Source organism: Natator depressus, chromosome 1 (genome assembly GCF_965152275.1).
Source record: "Natator depressus isolate rNatDep1 chromosome 1, rNatDep2.hap1, whole genome shotgun sequence".
NCBI classification, from domain to species: domain Eukaryota; kingdom Metazoa; phylum Chordata; order Testudines; family Cheloniidae; genus Natator; species Natator depressus.
Genome location: NC_134234.1, coordinates 156,390,652 through 156,413,906, shown reverse-complemented (window position 1 = coordinate 156,413,906; position 23,255 = coordinate 156,390,652). Strand labels below are relative to the sequence as shown.

General features: G+C 43.4%; 1 protein-coding gene across 1 annotated transcript in view; it reads right to left on the bottom strand.

Annotated features, from left to right (window-relative positions):
* C2CD2 (C2 calcium dependent domain containing 2) overlaps positions 1-15,844 on the bottom strand; it is a 55,355-nt gene extending 39,511 nt beyond the window's left edge. The window contains exons 1-2 of the mRNA XM_074969595.1: positions 15,422-15,844; positions 12,316-12,414 (exon numbers count right to left, since the gene is read on the bottom strand). Coding sequence (XP_074825696.1) covers positions 12,316-12,414; positions 15,422-15,688 — 366 coding nt within the window. The 5' untranslated portion in view covers positions 15,689-15,844. The remainder of the gene's footprint in view (positions 1-12,315; positions 12,415-15,421) is intronic.
* Positions 15,845-23,255: the final 7,411 nt, after the last annotated feature.

Sequence of the window (23,255 nt, the reverse complement as noted above, 5' to 3'; positions counted from 1 at the left end):
ATGAATTTTGTTCCATCATCCTAGTTTCCCTGTTTGCGAACAAAACAAAAAGCCACCATATAATTTGGCATAATTAGCCTCCTTGACTTAAGAGATCTTTGGTTGAATCAGAAAAGTGTTGAAATTTAGTACTGAAGTGCATTGGTAGAGTTTGGGGTGAATATTCAAAAGACAAAGCTTGTGCAGTGCCTGCCTGCCTGCAATACATCTTGCTTAACCCAAGGTAGCCAGTCCATTTGCTTTTATGAACAGTAACTTTATTTATATACCTATAAATGCAAAATCTCATCCTGCCTCCTCCCCAAAGCCAATTTGGTTCAGGAATTGACTTTCTACATTCAAATAACTTGCAGTACATGTTTCACAACACAGAGGAGCCCCAGATAAAGAAGATAATTCACTAAGGAGGCAGAATCACATCTTAAGTGTATAGACATCACAGTCATGCTCTTATAATGCAAGTATACTAACTCAGCATGAAGTCATCAATTTCTGATTCAGGATTTGTTTCATAGGAACATTTTAAGTATACTATTAAAGCACAAAAATAGAATTTGTTACCTACTCATCTGCTCTGCAATCAGAGATTAAGTTTTTAAAGTAAATCAATGTATCCTCTAGAAGACTGTGGGAGAGAAAACATGACAGCTCTTAATGTCTTTACCAACATCAGAAGAGCCCTGGAAATCCACAGGTATCTGCTTTATATCCACAGGTATCCATATCCACGGATGCGGATACAAATTTTGTATCCATGCAGGGCTCTAACCATCAGTCTCTCCTTTGATGCACTTCATCTCGAGGGCTCCATAGATCAAATCATGGAAAGGACAGGAACAGGTTTAAAAACAAAAGTTTAAGACAAACTGGTGCAACTCCTGCACACAAGCAAGGCCTAAATAATTGGATTAAATAAATACATTCTGTCCCAATTCACATCCCAAGATGCTTACAAATTGATTGTTTACTTTGATTTAATTAGATATTAGGAAAAAACTTTCTAACTGTAAGGGTAATTAAGCACTGGAAAAGGTTTCCAATGGAGGTAACTGAGTCCCCATCATTGGAGGTTTTTAAGAACAGATTAGAAAAAATACATGTCAGGGATAGCCTAGATTCAGGGGTTCTCAGAACAATTTTTTGGTGGCCTCAGAGTGTGGCCACCAACCCTTGCTGGTGGTCGCTCTGACAATTTTTCCAAGCCCAATCTCCATCGCCCCAGGCTAAAGCCCGGAGCCAGAGCCCAGGCCCTGAAGCCCAAAGCCTGATGAGCACGCACACTGGACCCCCATGTGTCTGCAGAGGCGCTGCCTGGAGCCTCTGGGAGGTTGCGTGGTGCCGTGTGCTGACCCCCTGCTGGTGGTGCCAGCAAACACCAAGGCAGTCAGGAGCAACAGCTGGGTGCTGCAGGGACGGACCACTGCTTCACCTCCCTCCACTAGGGTTGCCAGTTCTGGTTGGACGTATTCCTGGAGGTTTCATCTCATGACATAATGTTTAACTAAATATTAATCTTTAATTCCTGAAGAGCTCAGGACAATCCTGGGGGGATGTCAACCCTACCCTCCATCTCTGCCCAGGAGGCTATTGTGGGCACAGAAAATTCCCCTGCTGGCCGCCCGTGACCACGGTGGCTGCATTGGAGAAAACGCTGGTCTAGGTATACTTAGTCCTGCCTCAGGGTAGGGGGCTGGACTAGATAACCTCTCAAACTTCCCTTCCAGCCCTACATTTCTATTATTAATGGCCTCAGGGCCAATCCATTAAGGCCTAGCCTTAATCATGAGTAAAGTCCAACCAATATTCCCCTACAGTCCCTTTCCACCACCTCAAAAATATTCTTAAGAGGAGAAACAACAAGGAGTCTTTGTGGCACCTTAGAGACTAACAAATTTATCTGGGCATAAGCTTTCGTGGGCTAGAACCCACTTCATCAGATGCATGGAGTGGAAAATACAGGAGCAGGTATAAATACATGAAAAGGTGGGAGCTGCCTAAGTGTGAGGTCAGTCTAACGAGACAATTCAATTAACAGTAGGATACCAAGGGAGGAAAAATAACTTTTGTAGTGGTAATGAGAGTGACCATTTCCCTCTCTTTCCCCCAAGCTCCAAAAAAGTCTGTTTTCTTGAGAATTGATTTACAATTCTTATTTTCATTACCTATTTCAACAGTTGGTTATATAGTCCATAGGGTCACTAGCACAACTCCATAATAAAAATAAATAAATAAATAAAGACAGTTTAAAACAAACAGCAAGCCAAACAAACAAATACACTCAATTTGCTTATCTCTCTCAGACTCAACCCAGAAGTCCTTGGTTTCATTCTGTTTCACACAGAAACACCATAACACTTCTTTCAAAGACCGAGAAATTTCTTTATAAAAGGTCATTCCTTCTAGGAGGTCTAATGTGTATACAGTTACCTACACAGGTAATAAAACTGTTTCCTTTAACCTAAAATGTGAAAGTCAGGCCTGCTTAGTTCTACACCCACTGGAATGGGTTCTCCATCTTTTCATTCTGTACCTTGTCTCAATGGAATTAAAGCTAAAATAGCCAGTATTTGTATGGTGAATTTACACATTAAACAGTGTTCTTATCTTCTAGCTCTGGTTCTTTTCCAGTGACAGTCAGCTAACAAATCTTCTTCCCTTATCCCCTGAGTTGTAATCAACAACAGTAGTTCTGAGCCACAAACTATTAAGTAAACAAAACAAACAAACAAAAAAAACCTGTTAATTTCAAGCTCCATCACAGACGAATATTTGCAGATTGGTAGTTTTAATTCAACAAGTTTAGACACTATTTTAACGAGAATGTGTCTATATAAATAAGAGTGTCTAAACTATTTTAAGTTTTCCCTTTCACTATTCACAGAAATTTTATCTCTCATTCTGATTTTAACTTTTCCCTCAGGCTCTCCAGATAGTTGAATTAGTAGGGGAACTTGTGCCTCAGTTTCTGTTTGCTCCCTCCTACCTCTCTAGAGGGCTATAAAATTTCAGCTACTCTTTTCTCCTTGAAGTGGCGGCAACATGCAGTTAAATAAATAAAATAAAGAGGTTTAGGGTTATTTTAGTTCATATTTTTGTTTTAATTCAATTAAATTCACTTGTTATGTACTGGTACGATATAAACTCACACACTTCACACATTGTTCTAAATGTTTCCCACTCCTCTGACACTCTTCTTCCTACCCCCTCTAAACGAGTGGGTCATAGCCCATAATGAAATGGATTTTTAAGTGGTAAATTCTTATCTTCCCAGTAGCAGTATATTTAGGGTTTTTAAAGATGGCTGGCTATATGTATTTATTAAAACTCTCAGTGCATCGATAGCAAGGGCTGGCCTTTTCTTTGAAAGAAAAGAAACAGGTGCTACTATATAACACAATTTTATTCTCAGATAAATAGCTTAATGAAGGTTGAGGGCATCTCAGTAATTTAGGAATAAAAATCCTTATAAGAAAAAACACACCACTGGAAAGCCAGAAAATTAAAGTTAAGGTTAAATTTACAATAAACCAGTGTTTGAAGGTATACCAGTTTATTCTTAGGTACCCAAACTATCTTAACTCTGCACCCAGAGTAGTGACCGGAGAAAGACAGGACTCTCTTCTTCATCCACAACAGTTTCATCTCATCAGGGACCATACAAACAATTTTTACCTTTAAAACTTGCTAATATGTATTCTCAGCCTAAAACTTCACTGTAGAGAACTTACTTCTTTTCTTAAAATTGTCCTAGCATCTGACTGGTGAGAAAAGGGAGACATCCAGGAGATTCACAGGAGTAGAACTATGCTTTGGTTATAAATGCTTGAGGCTTGCCAAGGGGTTAATGCCTACAAGGCTTTTGTCGTCCTGTAACAGGATGGGACTCACAACCGCGGCGCCTCCTGCTGGCCCTCCTGGGTATTAGCTCTCCATGGTCTGCCTTCAGCTAGCGGGATCACGCCTGCAGTCACTGCTGTCTCCACTCTTTGGACCCACGTTGCTCCCTGCACCTTAGCGTCCTCTTTTGGGCACAGTCCTCCGGCTGTGCCCCCACTCCGGTATCTCCCCATTTCCGGGGGACCAGCAGTCCTTAGTCCCACCACTTGCCTCAGTGGCCAACTGCAGTCCAAGGTCCAGCCCCTCACCTCAGGGGCAAACTGCAATCTGGATACCGGACGCTCTTCTCATTGGCAAGTGAGCCAGGCCCGCCTGCTACTCTGGGTCCCGACCCAGGGACCCTATAGCCAGCAACCATCTACTGCCCTCCTCCAACCTGCTGCCTATTTTCCCTGGGCCACTTCCCCCGTAGCCCTAGCACCCTGTCAGCCCTTATTGCTAGGCCCCAGCCTGGCATTGGTCAGCCAGCGGCTCACCCTCACACTCTGTTGCCCCTGCCCAGCACTGCTCTATCTATGGCACTTCTTCAGGCAGCCAGTCCTCCCCCCTTGCCTTCCAGGGGGGAACTCCCTTCTGCTCTGCTGAGCAGCCCTTTATATATGGCCCCCGCCAGCCCTGATTGGCTGCTCCAGCAAGCCTTCCTTCCTTCCGTCCTTCCTATTGGTGGGCTCAATAAGCCCTTTCCTGATTAGTGGTTTCTGCGCAGCCTCCCTGGTGCTGCTTTTAACCCCTTCTTCTCCCTGTGTGGGGCAGCCGCCCCACCACACATCCTCAATGCAAGGGTTGCCCTCTCAAAGAAAGGTGTTGAAAAATCTCATCCAAACATTCCCAGCTGACCTTTGCCAGGGAGAATCCAACTCACAGCTCATAACCCAGAGCTCACCTAGCAGCTTACTGAATGACACAAACAGACAAACAAGCAGAGAAGTCTCTGCATTTGTCTCCCCCTTCTAACTCAGGCCCACCTCTGCTATTCCAGAGGCGGATTTTAGTCTGGATCAGAGCAAGGTTGTCTGCAAAATAATTAGAAGACACCCCAGAGCGTGGCAATAGTCAACCCTACTGATTAAGGACAACACAGATTAATCAGGCTGTTCACTGCCCAAAACAGTTCTGTTGATCAGGATTTTGTGGATATTCTGGCAAAAGAAAATAAGCCTTTCTTTGGTTCTTACACATCCACAACATAGGGTTTCAAGACTGTTTATGCTGTAACCATATCAGATTTGGCACAAGACCCATTACTGGAATTCTAGCCATCTTCCCTCTCACATGCAAAAGTCTTCTATCATGGAAACCTGTGAGGACAAAAAGTGTGGGGTAGAGGGATTAGGGCCGTACTATCAATAGTCATAGACCATGGAATATAAAGTCCTACCAAGCTTCAGTGCCATGTTGATTGAAGAGCATCAGTCTAAGTTGTCAAACTGATCACTTCTTTAAGTCACAGAAGGTTAACGATTAAAAACAGATTCTTCACTCTAAAGAAAGTGCTTCCCACACTCAAAATGAGAAACCAATTCACTGCAGGGATTTGATCTCCACTCCTCACCATCAGAAATCCTAGCCCAAGGATTCTGCGCATGGCCCAACTGTACTAGTAGAGGCAAAAGACACCTGGGACAGTCTCACGGTAGACAAGAGAGCCTAAGCTAATTCAGAGGAATCACAGTCTGCGTGGAAATTTACATCACTTTGTTCAATCAATACTGACTGGTATAATACTATCACAGAGCAAAAATCAGTCAGCTCCACCAGGGATTCTTCTGTGCAGCAAGTAATCTATATACCAATGCCAGTTTTTACACCAACTCAGGACTGTCACACTCTAGATTAACACACTATTTAATCAAGCTTTGGAGCTGAGGGAGGAGATTTATTAGATTCAGATGTAACCAAAACAGCCATACAATCTCTCCAAACTTATGCTCAATTAAGAACCTAATAGAAAGCCTCCAGGTTAACATGAGCCTACAGGTTTCAGAGTAGCAGCCGTGTTAGTCTGTATCCGCAAAAGGAACAGGAGTACTTATGGCAAAACTTTAGAGACTAACAAATGTATCTGAGCATAACCTTTCGTGGGCTATAGCCCACTTCATCGGATGCATAGAAGGGAACATATAGTAAGATTTTTATTATATATATCACACACACACACAGATAAGTTGGAAGTTACCATACAAACTGAGAGAGGCTAATTAGTTAAGATGAGCCTTTATTAGCAGGAGAAAAAAAAACTTTCGTAGTGATAATCAAGATGGCCCATTTAGACCGGTGACAAGAAGGTGTGAGGATACTTAACTTAAGGAAATAGATTCAATATGTATAATGACCCAGCCACTCCCAGTCTCTATTCAAACCCAAGTTAATGGCATCTACTTTGCATATTAATTCAAGCGCAGCAGTTTCTCGTTGGAGTCTGTTTTTGAAGCTTTTCTGTTGCAAAATTGTCACCCTTAAATCTTTTACTGAGTGGCCAGAGAGGCTGAAATGTTCTCCTACCAGTTTTTGAATGTTATGATTCCTGATGTCAGATTTGTGTCCATTTATTCTTTTGCATAGAGACTGTCCAGTTTGGCCAATGTACAAGGCACATGATGGCATATCTCACACTGGTAGATGTGCAGGTGAACGAGCCCCTGATGGCGTGGCTAATGTGATTAGATACTATGATGGTGTCACTTGAATAAATATGTGGACAGAGTTGGCATTGTTGCAAGGATAGGTTCCTGGGTTAGTGTTTTTGTTGTGTGATTGCTGGTGATCATTTGCTTCAGGTTGGGGGGCTGTCTGTAAGCGAGGACTGGGCTGTCTCCCACGATCTGCGAGAGTGAGGGATCATTTTTCAAGATAGATTGTAAATCTTTGATGATGCACTGGAGAGGTTTTAGTTGGGTGACGGCTAGTGGTGTTCTGTTATTTTCTTTGTTGGGCCTGTCCTGTAGCAGGTGACTTCTGGGTACTCTTCTGGCTCTGTCAATCTGTTTTTTCACTTCAGCAGGTGGGTATTGTAGTTGTAAGAATGCTTGATAGAGATCTGGTAGGTGTTTGTCTCTGTCTGAGGGGTTGGACCAAATGCGGTTGTATCTTAGAGATTGGCTGTAGACAATGGATCGTGTGGTGTGGTCAGGGTGACAGCTGGAGACATGTAGGTAGGAACAGAGGTCAGGAGGTTTCCGGTATAGGGTGGTGTTTATGTGACCATCGCTTATTAGTACAGTAGTGTCCAGGAAATGGACTGCTTGTGTGGATTGGTCTAGGCTGAAGTTGATGGTGGGATGGAAATTGTTGAAATCATGGTGGAATTCCTCAAGGGCTTCTTTTCCATGGGTCCAGATGATGAAGATGTCATCAATGTAGCGCAAGTAGAGTAGGGGCGTTAGGGGACAAGAGCTAAGGAAGCTTTGTTCTAAGTCAGCCATAAAAACGTTAGCATACTGTGGGGCCATGCGGGTACCCATAGCAGTGCCGCTGATTTGAAGGTATACATTGTCCCCAAATGTGAAATAGTTGTGGGTGAGGACAAAGTCAAAGGTCAGCCACCAGGTTTGCTGTGACATTATCGGGGATACTGTTCCTGATGGCTTGTAGTCCATCTTTGTGTGGAATGTTGGTGTAGAGGGCTTCTTCATCCATAGTGGCCAGGAGGGTGTTTTCTAGAAGATCACCGATGGATTGTAGTTTCCTCAGGAAGTCAGTTTTGTCTCGAAGATAGCTGGAAGTGCTGGTAGCGTAGGGCCTGAGGAAAGAGTCCACATAACCAGACAATCCCACTGTCAGAGTGCCAATGCCTGAGATGATGGGGGCGTCCAGGATTCCCAGGTTTATGGATCTTGGGAAGCAGATAGAATACCCCTGGTTGGTTTCATCCAGCCAGATCTCAGAAAGACAAAAATCAGAGACCTCATCCAAGGACATGCCTGGGTTAACCTTATTAGGCAGTGACCGTCAATAAGCAGTGTGAATCACAGATCATGTTTCTTTCCTGCCAGTAACCTGGAGTCTCTCCTCAGGAGTTCAGAGTAAGAAGATGGGACGGATATCAAAACACCTCAAGTGTGTTTTAAAACTAACAGATTGTCTTTTGCATTACTGGTCTTTACCTGCTCCTTATCTCTCTTCGTCAGCTCCAAAAGGGATTGAAAGTCTCCAACCCCTACAATGGTGCTACACTATGCCACCAGCTCTTGGCAACATTGCTCAACTCTCTCAGCCAACCTACAGAAGCACTGAAGTGGCACAGTTGCAATGGCAGAGTAGCTGAATAAGGCCCTCAAGGGCAGGCTGCAAAGCCCAGCTGAAAAAAAAAATCACATGGCTGATTAGCCCACTAAATGAAGCTTTCCTTTCTCTAAACCACTTCCTCTCCCCCTCACCCCCGGCGGAATTTTTAGGGTATGAAGAATATGTCAAGCAGGCAATGTCAAGGAGGAAAAGGAGGGAGACTTTTGGTTGTAGCTTATAACCAACTAAATAGATTTCAAAACTTGCTCTTGCCTAGGCCAAATCCTTATGTGCCAAGTTCCAGACGAGGAAAAAAACCAAAAGCAAACCACAAAACTTTTACTGCCAAGCAAAAAGCCTTCTGGAAACAGGTGATGGAAATGCTGACCAAGTAAAGCAAAGCAATGCAAGTATTTCTTTAAAAAAAAAAAAAAAATCACTTCATTCTATACATTTAGGCCCTGTTCAAACTATATTTTTTAGTTGATTTTGTAACTGGTTAGAGCCTTGATCACCTTAACTTGCAACAAGTCACATGGTTCAGTCTGCATCCACACAGCCATTTTTCTGCCATTACAACCATGTTTGCCCACAGCTAGCACCTGGCCTAACCATCAGTGCTTCCTGGAAAATGCACCCATTTCTTAGATTTTAACTCTTCAAGGAAGGGACAAAGTGTGTTGGGATATGTTTGCACAGTGCCTGGCATAATGGGGCCCCTATCCTAAGTGGGATCTCTGAGATCTACTGCAAAAATAAAAAACAACAACATTCTGGCCAGATATCCACTAATAGCTCAGTAGGAGATATAGTGCCCTGGTAGACTTGTTCACAGAGTAGAACCAGCATCATATGTACTAATGCACTCAGGTATGTCCTACTGCAGAGAGAGCTGAGAGGAAGGAGGACTAATCACACAGAAGAGAAACCATGGGGTTCTTTTTTGTGTTGAGTGTGTTTATGCATAATATTATACATACATGTATTTACTGTCATTTTGTCCTTTCACTCTAATTCCTCTGTCGCATCCACTGTTGAGTCGTCACAATCCTAGTTGTGAGCTCTGAGGAAGGGATTGGTTTTGGTTTTTTTTAAATTAGGTTTGTAAAGCACATGGCATAATGGAGCCCAGATCCTTGGCTGAGGCCTCTGGATGCTCTTTTAATACAATCATAAATATAAGGGCAACCAGTTTGGCACAAGAAGATAGCCATGTGCCAGACATTCCTCTGGCAAAATGCTCTTGGCTGCCACAGCATTGATAAACACGTGGGGCCTGGTCACACACCAAATTTAGAACCACCGATGCTAATAACTAGTTACAAACTCAAGTTGAAAGTTGCAATGTGGACAGGGCCTAAAAAAACGTTTCAGTTATGTATTATAGAATTTCCCATTCTAATTTAATGTATTTGTATGGACAGACCAGTTCCAGGAACAGAACAATACAGAAGAGCTACTTATTTCTCCATGGATTTACTATCAATGCTCTTTGGATTTTCAATTAATGTCCTACAAGGAAACTACCAGAGTTTGCTAGAAAAAAAAAACCCCATGCATTTAAAAAGGAAGTGAAAGTACCTATCAAAGGGCTCCTTCTTTAATTTACAATTATTGTGCATAGAGGCAAAAGATATTTGAATTTCATGCAGGGTGTGTCTTAAGAAGAGAGTAAAGAAATTCATAGATAAGGCTGAAGTCATTTCCATAAAAACCTGCCTATATGATTAAGACAGCATTCAACCCAGTCTTGTCTGTAGCTGACTTTTTCGCCAAAATGTTTCTCACTGGAAAATGTAGATCTGTCAACACCAAAACTTATCAGTCTCAACTAAGCTTCCATCAGAAAGGTTTTTAGATCCAGGATGTTTTGTTTTGGGGTATTTTTGGGGGGTGGGGGGAAGAGAAGGAGGAGGAGGAAAAAAGGAGAGAAATGGAAGAGACCCAGATGAATGCCTAAATGGGATATGGGAGACCCAGGTTCTAGAGCAGGTACATCCCAGGGGAGTGCCCTAATCACCAGGCTATTGACTTTTCTGGTCTGGCTGGTTCTCCCTCCCCCTCCCCAAAATCCCCCAATCTCCCTCTTATGTTTGTTCCACAAAAAAATATTTATATAGATTCAGAGATTAAGGCCAGAAGGGTCTACCATAATCATCTAGTCTGACCTCCTGTATAAAACAGGCCACAGAGCTTCCCTGATTGAATTAATTCCTGCTTGCACTAAAACATCTCTTAGAAAAAAACATCAATCTGGATTTAAAAGTTTAAAAAAAGGTCTCACTTTGGTTCTGATGAAGAACAAATGTTGAAACTTCAAACCTTTTTGCAAAATGCAATTGTTGTTTTCTTGCTACCCCTAGTCCTATCCATATAGGTAAACCTGTTTCAACCTATGTTTCTAAATCATGCTACATCATCGGTGAGGTCCAACACCACAGCATGATTCTGTAAGCTTTGGTCCCATCTATACAGGCAAGACCAAAGCAGATTTTAACCTCTTGGGAATACTACCATGTTGTAAGTGAGTCATCCAGCACAGCAGTTTTCCCTAGTACAGACAGGGCCTCGCTCACCCTGTTTTGCTTAGGCATTGAAGATCACATGAAATGTAAGGCCACCTACTACAGTAGATCCCTACTAATCATCTCTCTCTCAGACACACACATCTGCCCCCAGTTCTCCAAGTATTAACAGCAGAGCGTAATACTAAAAATATTATGATGTATCTTAAGTATTTGAAATTAAACTACAGTTGTCAGAGGAAGTGAGAAGGTATACATTTTGCAATGCACTATTTGTTCACTTGCTAATTTTTAAAGTCAGAAACTTGTAATGGGTCTCCCAGGCATTAGTGCAAGTCAATGACATTCTGTTAGACATACACATTTTAAAGTCCATGTTAACACATACACAGTAATATACTTCATTTGTACAAGGGGGCCACATTTCAGTTGACATGGCAACCTTAACTTTAAATAGCAAAGGATCTGATCCAGTGGTGGCCCAAAGCAGCCATAATACTGGCAGATCCAGCCTCTGTAGGATTCCCCCTGTGTTGGGGAATCTAATGTGAAGCCAACATAATAGCAACATTATAGCATCCTAGCCCCAACTGCTGGAGAAAAAGGAGATGTTGGAGGGCATCTTGACATCCTGGGAGTTAAGACCCCCCTAACTTACTTTGTGGACTGGCTCAGTCATCAGCTAGCCTCAGGATTAGGGGTGTACAAACACTCAGGTCTTACTCTGAATGCAGCTCTGCCATATCAAATGATCTGGGCCCTTCCCTTCCATTCAACTAAGAGTTTGTTATTAAAAAACAAACAAAAACGAAACCAAAACAAACCTAAAATCGGGGAACCTAAAGCTAGACTACTCTGACATGTGCGCATAGTTCACAGGACTAATAGGAACAGAGAATTAATAAGAGAGTGGGTGCTTAGTACCTGTGAGAATCAGGCCATTTTGTGTCAGGGGCCTAACTGTAGGCACTTAAATTTGAAAACTTAGTCATTAGCCTCTACAATTTTGTCCAAATTATGCCACCCAATGCAACTTCCACTGAAGTCAGTAGAGTTGTGCTTGTGCATCTCATGGAAAGAATGTGCATATTCCAATGGCCACATTCGGTCTTGTTTTAATGTTGTGTGCTTCCTTAAGAAAAAAAAAAAAAAAAGTGTTCATATGCTAGTTCTCACTTAATACCTACTTAGGGTGACTTTCCGGACCCATTAAAGACCAGGACAAAATTCCCATCGAATTCAACGGGGCCAAGATTTCACCCTTAGACTTTGTACCTACTTGCCCTATTCTTATCTGGTTGCAGTTAAGTAAAACTTTTAATCAACAAAACAGAAGTGAGTAAGAGACGGTTAGAAGTACTTTATTCTCCAGAATGTTCCTTTCCTTCCCCACCCTAAGCAGACTAACAGTAATGAGAGGGGGAAATAATGGGAAAACAACATTTGGCCATTTGACCTTGACAGATGCATAAAACTAAGAAGCAGCTCAATTTTGTGGTCAATTGCTAGCAGCCCTGAAACACACTCTGAAACTTATAATTGGCTCATATAAGCATGCACAGGGTTTACAACAGTCCATAACTCAGAAAGTCCATTGCCAAGCTCGACAAAGCTTAGTATTTTAAAAAGGAGTAACGATTTTAATCTATTAAGAGAAAACAAAGTTTACCTTCTCTTGGGCTGACTTTACAACACTTACAACACGTCTAACTGCTAGCTCCAGTGGCTGAGGAGTTGTGTCTTCTTCAAATGTAAGCAACAATGAATCCTAAGAAACAAGTAACATGTTTTAATTAAATAAATTATTTTCACTTGGAAATAATAGAGACACTGTCATTAAAGTTTTTGAAACCATCAGATAGTGTGAGTTTTCATATATAAAATTGCAGGGATTTTTAAATCTTATCCACTATGCTCCACTATAGAATGCAAGGAACGTCCTAGAAAACTTGTGCTGAATTTCACGCTCATAAGGCCTGATCCTGACTCATCTTGACAGCAATGGGAGGTGAGGGCACTCAGCATATTGCAGGTAGTTCAACTGAATTCAATGAAGCTACTCTCATGAGTAAGGTTATCTCACAGCTACCATAATATAAATATTTAAAAATAATAGTAACAACTGTTTTCAGGATCCAGCCTAATAACTCTAATACTATTCTACAGCACGTTATATGGCTGGCTGCATGATCTATCCCAAAATGAAGAGATCTTTCAAACAATCGTTTGAAAGATCTTTAAACACACAACAATATTTCTGCAAAGTATTAAAAATAAAAAACACCCCACGCCTACAACACTGACCAGAACCTAGGAAGAAGAATATGATGTAAACGTTAACACACACGAAGAGGGGGAGAGAGAGATCCCTAAAATCCACTGCTTTGTGAAGTCATGTTTTCAGAAACAACAATAATTACATTTTACTTATGCTGTGTGTGCTCATTGGCGGCTGCTGCTGCATTAACGGACTGCCCAGGTTAAGTTTTGCTTTGGTATAAAAGAGCACACATGGAGGAATTTCATTAGTGTTGTGATGCTGACATTGTTCTGAGCGTTTGGGAGCCTAGCTGAGGGAGTAACAACATATTGCAGTGTCAGGCAGCGAATTCATCAAAAGAAAAGGCTACAGAGGCTCTTTTGGGGAGGGGGTGTGAGTTAGAGAGAGAGAGAGAATGTTGTCTTCTGTATCTGTCTGCCTACAGTGTGATGTTAATTTCTGTCTCCTGGAACCTGTCCCCAATTCATTACAATTCTTAAAACATTTATTTTTGCAGAACTCTGTCCTTCATCCTTTATCATAACACCCATAGTTTCCTCACACATCACTGGTATTTTAAGAGGACAATCAAAGGTATTTCCAATCAACCTTCCCCATTTACAATAATGCCTGGAGAATTTTAAATTTCATACACACACACAGGTTGCTTAGAAATAATAGACTGCTAACAAAAGAACACTGGCTTGAGGAGATGGTGCTGAAAAATACACATAAAAATCTACTCTCGGAAACATAACATTTCCCAGATGGTTAGAATTGGGTATTTCCATTGACACAGCAAAGTTTCAATTTCAGTCCAGGAAATTACAGTAGGTTGTTGTGGCCCGACCTACCCTTGCATCCTCCCTTCAGATCCAGAGTTTTGTTTTTTAATACTATATATAAAGTTTTACGTCCTTTACACAAAGATACTGGGACTAGAAAGGTAGGCCAAATGTTGTGCATGCCAATTCAGACAATTTTTTTAAAAGTTTTACATAAAATTCAAACATAAGTTGCATGACTGACATAAGGTTGAACATTATCTTATTTTACTCTATTCTGCTCCACTCTACAAGACTGAGATCTGCCAGACAAACAAAAATAAGTTAAACAGAAGTAAACATCAAAAACCTGAAATGTGTTCTAAAACCATAAATGAGAGGGGCTGGAATTGACCAGTTTTGAGAGTTCTATACAGGGGGGAAAAAAGTCTGGCTCATGATTATGCTCAAATAAATTTGTTAGTCTCTAAGGTGCCACAAGTACTCCTTTTCTTTTGGCTCATGATTGACATTAGAGTCATGTGACAAGTCAGGAAGTTTCTACTATTTACCTCAGAGGTACAGGACAATGTTATCAATTGCATATGCATATTGATTGGTTGAGAGGTCAGCAACACCCTCTCTCCTGCACTTCTAGCCATCTCCCTTCTATATATTTTTTAAAGGAAATAGTGGCTAGAACAGGAAAATTTCTAGATTTCACTAGTAAAGATATTCTGAATAAGTGTCCCCATACACATATTTACTTCTTGTTTTGGCAAACATGGTAAATAGTGGGCAGGGCAAAGCAGGAGTCAAATAATGACATTCACTTCAACATAATCAAATCAGGTAAACATTATATATGTTTTATTAACAAATGTTTCTACAGTTAGCATTTTTCATAGTCCCAAAACGACTTGATTCATGGTTAGCAAACATAAGAATAAAACCAGAGTCTGGTGAAGTTCTAGCACGTTATTGGGATAGACAACACTTATTTAGCTTTCGTGGCAGACTCCGCAACCACAAGAGTGCTCTCCAGGGGAGATGTAAGCCTTTGGGTCAGATTCCACTTTCAGTTACACCAGCGTACATCCAGTTCATTGATGCTTCATACTCCTGATTTGTACAGATGTAATGGAAAGCAAAATTTGGCTCTTGCATTTCCACATTCATATGTATTTACCAAAATAGATTTGCCTTTTTAATGGAATGACAGTTCAATAAAGTGGAAGGAATCGTACTGATTTGGTAGGAAGTGGGAAGAAAGAGATTTTAGTTTAAAGCTTCCAGAAGGCAACTATGATGAACAGTGAGTACTGTAAAACGTCAACATTTGGAAGGGAAAAAATAACTTGATAATGTCCTTACACTGTAGTCTTAAAAATCTGAGGCTCGGTTTTCAAAATTACTCTCCAGGACTTTAACCTACACAAAAGTGCAGAAACAAAAGCCACAACAGTATTTGAAAGTCTACATATAGGATCTTTTTGGAATAAGAGTCATAAAGCCATTTCCCCACTCCCTTTTCACCAGGTTCACTTCGATTTGAAACTAATCAACAGGGTTACAATCCCATGAAACAGGACTGGGGAAACAGATCTCCATTCAAAACCATGCGATCTCAAGGAACACATACTTGCAATAAGTGCAGGTGCCCATATTATGGTATCACAGACGATCGCCACGTCGTTTTCAGTGCAAGATTTTCACTATTATTTTTCCCCCCAGTATAGACGGCCACTTACCCCTCTCACTTTGGCTTCTGCATTCAGGGCTGTTATCCAAGCTTTCTGCCACTGGGTCCTCCAGCTGTTCAGAGACAGCACCCAGGCCAACAGGGTGTCATTTCCCTGCAGAAGTTCATCCGACGACGGCGGTTTCCTCCGGCTGTTCCGCAGAGCCACCAGAGCATACTGCACCAGGTAGATGGCCAGAGTGACCAGGGCAGCCACAAACAGAGTGACCAGGGTCAACCACTGCATCTCGTCCACCCAATACGCCGGCCAAGCCATGACTGCACAGAACCAGCCAGCTGCCCCCCTCCGCCCGTCGGGGCTGCCCGTGCCAGGGTCCCGCCCCGCGCCGGGGGAGAGAAGCTCACGGCATCTGCTTCTCCCGCGCGACCGCAGCCCGGCCGCTGAGAGCCCCGAGCCGCGGCGGGGACGCAGCTCGCCCTTTGCAATGCGGCGGCAGCCGCCGGCTGGCGCAAAGTCCGGCCCGAGGACGCCCCCGCGCAGCGCAAGCCCGGAAGACCCCGCCCCGCAGCCCCGAGCGCAGGGAAATGACCGCCAGGCCCGGCCCGCGTAGGCGACGCCCGCAGGGGCCACTAGGGTCCCGCGCCCCGCTGAGGCCCAGGGGCCCCTGGCCGGCAGCCTGCGCCGCTGCGTCCTCTGCGCGCTGCCCAGCCCAGGCCGCGCGGGGCGGGGAGCCTTGCAAGGGCCGGGCCGGGCGGGCACCGCCGTCGCATGGCGCCGCGGCCTCTCCAGCGGGCGGGGCGGGCGCTGGGCAGGACCAGAGCCCCGCGCGCCGAGCCGCTCCGCCCCCGCTTCAACCTGGAGCCGGTGGCGGCCGCCGCCGCCGCCCCTTCCTCGGCCCTTCCCAGCCTGCGCCCCCTCACAGCCACCGGCTCCTTCGTCCTTAAAGGCGCCGCAGCCCCCGCCAGCGCCCTGCCTTTGCAAACCCGCAGGCGCATCGCCAGCTCAGCCGGGAGCCGCAGCCTCCCAGGCGCTTGGGGTGACAGGGTAGGAAATGGGGCTTGGAGGGGCGCCGAAGTGCGCGGCGATGGGCTGCCGTGGCGTCGTTCGTGCAGATGGGTAACAGAGATGTCCCTCCTGTCAGGTGCATGCCGCAGACATGGAAGTGCAGTGAGATCACCGCGTTCATTGCTTTCTTCGTGCAGCCCCCTCGGCTTGGACCAGCTTCCCCGCGCCGCGTTCCCCCTGCAGCTCTTAAAAAACCCCACTCTTCGACGCTACTCTAGAAGCCACCCGGCTGTAGTGACATTGTGCCCCTCTGAGCCAGCTCTCCTCCTGTTCCTTGGGGTGAAATTATTGACCCACCCTCTCCCTGGCTGGGTCAGTCCATGTCAAAAAATTGTGGAGATTTAGGAGAATTTTTAAAACATTTCCGATACAAAAACTGTGGTTGAAATGTCCAACACTGGAAACATTTCAAACAGCTCTATATAAACTGGTTTTTAAAACCCAGCAAAAATGATTTTGAAAAGATTGAAATGTTGACTAACCCTGGTCAGAATGGAGTACCACCATGGCAAGATCAGAAAGCATGGAGCCTGCTCACAGACTCCTTTGTCCCCTGCAAGCCACCGAGCCAGCTCTGCAAGGGCACAGGGGAGTTTATGATGCTGGCCAAAGGTGTATAGAGGTCAGAGCCAGTGGGATCACAATTCAGACAAGGTATTCTTAGTATTATTTGTAGTTCAGTAGCACACAGAGATCCCGACCAAATATAGGGCCCCATTGTGCTAGGAAACATACAAAATCATAATGTAAAAGACAGTTTCTGCCTGAACAGTTTGCAAATTAAATACATAAGACCAGTTGGGAGGAGAAGCAGAGAAACAGAAAGGTGAAGTGACTTGCCCAAGATCATATATCACACCCAAGAACAGAACTCTTGTCCTCTTGGGCACAGATCCTGTGTGTACGTGTGTGGGGCACAGTGTTCGAAAAAAGCTGTCTTGGTGCTCTGAACTCTGAGTTGGAGTATTTGGGGAAGGATTTAATTTCCCCCATTGGCTCAAAGTGACATTTGTTTTCATGTTGGATTTGTAATTCTCCAGTTTTACAGTTTGTTTTTCTGTCCTAATTCCTGCACAGCTTGATAGGATTTAGTGACACATCCTGGTGTTTGCTTCTCCCTTCCACCAATTACACTAACTTGAGTAGATGCCATTGTTTCCTCCCTCATTCACTCTCTGACCATGCCTACGCTAGTTAATTAACTGTTTCTAATTGAACTGGTGGAACAGAACCAACTGAAGTCCAAGTAAATGAGTGTGCCCACATTAGACACGGTGATTTGTGTTCTGTGCCATTACAGTTTTGGTCCATGTTCTAACTGGTGCTGTTCTAAATTGCTTTAGTTGCAATGCCTTCTGGGTATCTATCCCACAATTTCAAGCACATCTTCCAGAAGCAAGGGATTCTGAGAGATTTCAAAGGCCACCAGTGCAATATTGGATAGTAGTGGGAGGGCTACTTGAACCATTGTCCATCTACTGTCATTAAACATTACAGACCGGAACCATGCTTATTCAAACACTATTTGGCTGTTTAGAGCAGTTGTTGCAGAGTGTTTTACATGCCTGCTAAGTGGACCAAACAGTTTTTAGAATTGTTGTAGTGTAGACAAGTGTTTTAGGCAGGGTGTGTGATGAGAATAACTGCTCCAATCTATGTGGAACAGATGGGAATCTAAATAAAGGTACTGGACAGGACACAAATTGGAGGCAGGTGCCCAACTTTCATTGCCCTTTTTGCCTTTGAAAATCTCCCCTGAGATTGCTATATCACTGGTAAACAACATTTTGGAAGGGACCAACCCCCATTTCTCTATAACTGCATATGAGCATTTTAGGGGGACAGCCCCCATAATAACACTTTTGAAAGAGTAACACTCCGCAATTGCATTTTTGGGGAGAGTGGCCCGCAATAGCTTTCCCACCCATCCATTTCACAGGATGCTTTTTTTTTTTTTTTTAAGAAAGCAGGAAAGAGGGAAGTGTACAAGAGTTTACTATAAATTTTCTCTTCTTCCATCATCCCGTGACAGAGGGGGGAATCAAGGCTCAACTGTTCTTTCCTCCAACCTCAAAATCCTTATCCTTTATGGCAGGGGTGTCAAACTCATTGGAAGAAGAGGGCTGAATTCTACATTTAATTATGGTTCATGGCCCAGAGTATAAATTCAGGACTATATACTCTCAATAAGACATTGATGTCAATTGGCAGTTTGCACAGATATCAAGGAAAGGATATGGTCTTTATGCAGTAACTAAATGTTTTGTTATTTGTTCAGTACCTTATTGTCTCATTCATCTTCAGTATGCCCCCTTTTTGTTTTCAATATGTTCCTGTTTAAGCCTACTGCTGTTTATTTCTCCTTCTTCTCCATCTTCCTTTCTCAATTTCTTCCCCCTCCCCTGTCTTTGGGAATCTCCTCTGTTCTCTGAATTCCCTTCTTCCCTGCAGCAATTCCAGGTTTCCAACCGTGTGGGCTGCACTCCCATCCTCTTCCTAATCTTCCCACTAAAATGTTGAGTGATTAAAATATTAAATATTGATGTTGGCACTGAAGTGTCACCCAAAGCAATGGTTCTCAACCTTTTTTTACCCAGGGACCCCTAAACTTAAATTGACAAACTTGCAGAACCCCAACTCCCCATCATTATTTTGTTGCTCATAATTTGTTTCTTTCACATTATTTTAATAGTTATCATGAATATTACTGTAGATAAATTATTTGAATAGATCAACAAAACACAGCAAATTAAAATATTGACAGCTTATTAATGCCAGAGAGGTTTTCAAACTGTGGGGCATGTCCATCTAGGGGGGCTAGGGGAGGGAACACCACCTCCACTCCCTGACTCACTTCAGTGAGCCACCCAGCAGAAATCTGGGGGGAGGCCACAACCAAAAATTGCAGTGTCACTCCAGAAGAGAGATCTTCTCCTGCCATCAGAAGGGATTGCCTCACAGCCATTGACTCCACAGGCAGCAGCTAGCCAAGGAGATACACCACTGCTCTGCTTTGCTGCATCAACACTTCAGAGAGCAGGGCCAAATGGAAGGCACAAATCTGGTGTGTGTGTGGGGGGGGAGGATGTGACCTCCTGTGCCCCCTCCCATGTCACCTCTGGTTGCTGGCACATTCATGGACCCCCTAGATTATACTGGCAGACCCCTACCTGCATGCAGACCACAGGTTAAGAACCACTGTAAAGTCTATATTCCAATCAGCTTTAGATGATTACCAATGCAGGCAGAAAATCGAAGCTGAGATTCTGGAGAATCTGAACAGGTCATGGTGACCACATAAATAAATTATGTTCTAGCCACATGTTTGACACCCCTGCTTTCTGTCTCCTCCAGAATCAGCTCCTTGTCTTTCTGAGAAAGCCTGCAGGTAGCAGCAGCCCCGGATTCGAGGCTTTGCAGCCTCTGCTTCATGTGCATGCTCTCAGGCTGCTATTTACCCTCCCACACCCGAGCCTCTTAGATGTTTATCTGCCACAACTGCCCATTTCCAAGCAAGTGAAAAGTGAGAAATAGAGACAGAAGGGCTGTGCATGGGACAGGGATACATTATTTAATACATTATTTTAAAAGAGCAAACATAAGTTGCCAGGGTCCTTAAGTCTAAGGAGATTTGCCTGAGAAAGGACTGCAGGATTTGGCCCTATTTTAATGTACTTACATATAGCGTAGTATCCACTTGTACCTTTAAACTTGTCAGGGCAAGGACGTGTCATTTGTCTGGCCCAGTCAATTTGCTGTATGGGGATGGGAAAGATGGTGTAGGACACAGGACACAAGGGTTCAATTCCTGGCTCAGCTACAGACTCCCTGTAGGACTGTGGGCAAGTGACTTAACCTGACCCATCTATACAGTTCAGTTCCCCATCTATACAATGGGGATATTATGTCCCTATCTCACAGGAGTGTTATGAGGCTAAAATCTCATAATGAATGAGGTGATAAGAGTTAGATGTAATAGAATATTGTATATAAATAATAATACAGTAATAACTGCCCCCGGAAATATGACTGGCTGACACATTTGAATAGATATTATTACTCTCAAAGTTTTATAAAATCTGTTATTATTAGAAATGTTTTAATTTCAAATGTAAGGATTTTGTGTTTTGCTTTTTTTTCAGTTTGGTTTTAGACATTCCCCTGCAGTGCTTGCAATTCAAACACTGCACCATTGTGCTGGGGAATCAGAGGCTGCAAGGGAAGCTTCCTAGAAACTAACTAGAAGCAAAAGTATCAGAGGGGTAGCCGTGTTATTCTGTATCCACAAAATCAACGAGGAGTCCGGTGGCACCTTAAAGACTAACAGATTTATTTGGGCATAAGCTTTCGTGGGTAAAAAAACCACTTCTTCAGATGCATTTAGTGAAAATTACAGATGCAGGCATAAATATATTGACACATGAAGAGAAGAAGCTTATGCCGAAATAAATCTGGTAGTCTTTAAGGTGCCACCAGACTTCTTCTTGTTTTTTAGAAGCAAAAGTGAAAGCGACTAGCTTAATTTCATTGCTCAGACTCAGTTAAGTGCAAACTATGTATTTGTACTCTAGAGCGCAGGTATGAGAAGTAACACCTGCAGGGGGGCATCCTGATCTGACCTACCACACAGCTACCTCCTGCCTGAAACCTTCCTGAGACTATGGCTGTCATAAAAATAAAGGGAAGGGTAACCACCTTTCTCTATACAGTGCTATAAAATCTCTCTTGGCCAGAGGCAAAAACCTTTCACCTGTAAGGGGTTAAGAAGCTAAGATAACCTCCCTGGCACCTGACCAAAATGACCAATGAGGAGACAAGATACTTTCAAATCGGGAGGGGGGGACACAAAGGGTTCGGCTGTCTGTGTGACGCTTTTGCCAGGAACGGATCAGGAATGCAGTCTCAGAAACTCTGTTAAGTTAGTAAGTAATCTAGCTAGAAATGTGTTAGATTTCCTTTTGTTTAATGGCTGATAAAATACGCTGTGCTGAATGGAATGTATATTCCTGTTTTTGTGTCTTTTTGTAACTTAAGGTTTTGCCTAGACGGATTCTCTATGTTTTGAATCTGATTACCCTGTAAGGTATTTACCATCCTGATTTTACAGAGGTGATTCTTTTATCTTTTCTTTAATTAAAATTCTTCTTTTAAGAACCTGATTGATTTTTCATTGCTTTTAAGATCCAAGGGTTTGGGTCTGTGTTCACCTGTACAAATTGGTGAGGATTTTTATCAAGCCTTCCCCAGGGAAGGGGGTGTAGGGCTTGGGGGGATATTTTGAGGGAAGACGTCTCCAAGTGGACTCTTTCCCCATTCTTTGTTTAACACGCTTGGTGGTGGCAGCATAGGGTTCAAGGACAAAGCAAAGTTTGTACCTTGGGGAATTTTTTAACCTAAGCTGGTAAGAATAAGCTTAGGGGGTCTTTCATGCAGGTCCCCACATCTGTACCCTAGAGTTCAGAGTGGGCAAGGAAGCTTGACAATGGCAATCTCATATGTTTGTGCTGTCTGTGAGGCTTTGCAGCAACTGGTGACCCCCACCCCACCCCCATGACGGCAGAAGTTGGCCACCTTCCCAAAAAGAGAGGGCAGTTTGGAAATGTAATGTCTACCATGATCTACTGGCTGTATGTCAGACAGGGACATGGACAGAGAATAGCCCCATCTGACACCAGGGGCTGCTGGTGGTGTATGTGTGTAAAGGACAGGTTTCCTGGAAGAATCAGGCCCAACACTGCCATGTAGATGGCATAGGCCTAATGCTGCTACTGCCAGAATCTCACTCCCTAGAAAAAAGAGCAAATTAAGGAGCCATTTATTCTGTGAGCTGGAAATCCATCAGTTATGAAATACTAAATTCTCAGATTTCTGAAGTACTTCCTGTAATTCCAGAGCAGCAGCTGGCAGCTCCCAATCCCAGGACTGCAGTTCTGCACACTAGGTACCACCCTTTTTTAATCTCTTACAAAACACTGGTCCCCAGTGTCATTTCCAAGTAATAGTAGCTGTTTGTTGTTTTACATTTTTACCTCTCAATCGGGGGAGGGGGAGGAAGAAGTATGACTCAACAAACATTTAAACATTTGTGTTTTTTTTCTGAAGCAATGTGTCTGTGAATTTGAAATAGCCTTCCATGAACAGGCAGGATCTCACTCGTCAGAGTCCAGCAGTGGGGATGTGGCTAAAGTAATTAAGTGTCCATAATATTGTGTAATTTGGGCCTGGACTTCAAGGCTCGAGTCAGCCAGTACTTGGCAGTACCATGTACTGGTACCTCTTTCAAGTTGCTATATTGTTTTACAAATTTTTTTTTCTTGGTAAGCCGATTTGGTTGTGAAGAAAATCTCAGAAAAATAAGCTGAATGTAAGGCCATGTCTACACTAGCAAGCTTACAGCAGCACAGCTGTACCAATGCAGCTGTGCTGCTGTAAGATCACTCGTGTAGCCACTCTATGCCAATGGGAGAGAGCTCTCCCGTTGACATAATTAAACTACCTCCAACGAGTGGTGGTAGCTAAGTTGGCAGGAGAGCGTCTCCCGCCAACACAGTGCTGTGCACACTGGTGCTTCTGTTGGTGTAATTTATGTTGCACAGAGCGGTGTTTTTTTCACACCCCTCAGAGACATAAGTTATACCTACAGAAGTGCTAGAGTAGACATAGCCTAAGTGATGTAGAGATGAGTCTGCAGAGGGCCTGAAACAATAGCTTTGAGAGATGTGAACTGCCGCATTCATCTCAGTGAGGCATTAACTCAGATGTCCAAGTAATGGTAATTTAAGCTTCGTCCATAGTTTTATTCCTCATGTCAGTAAGG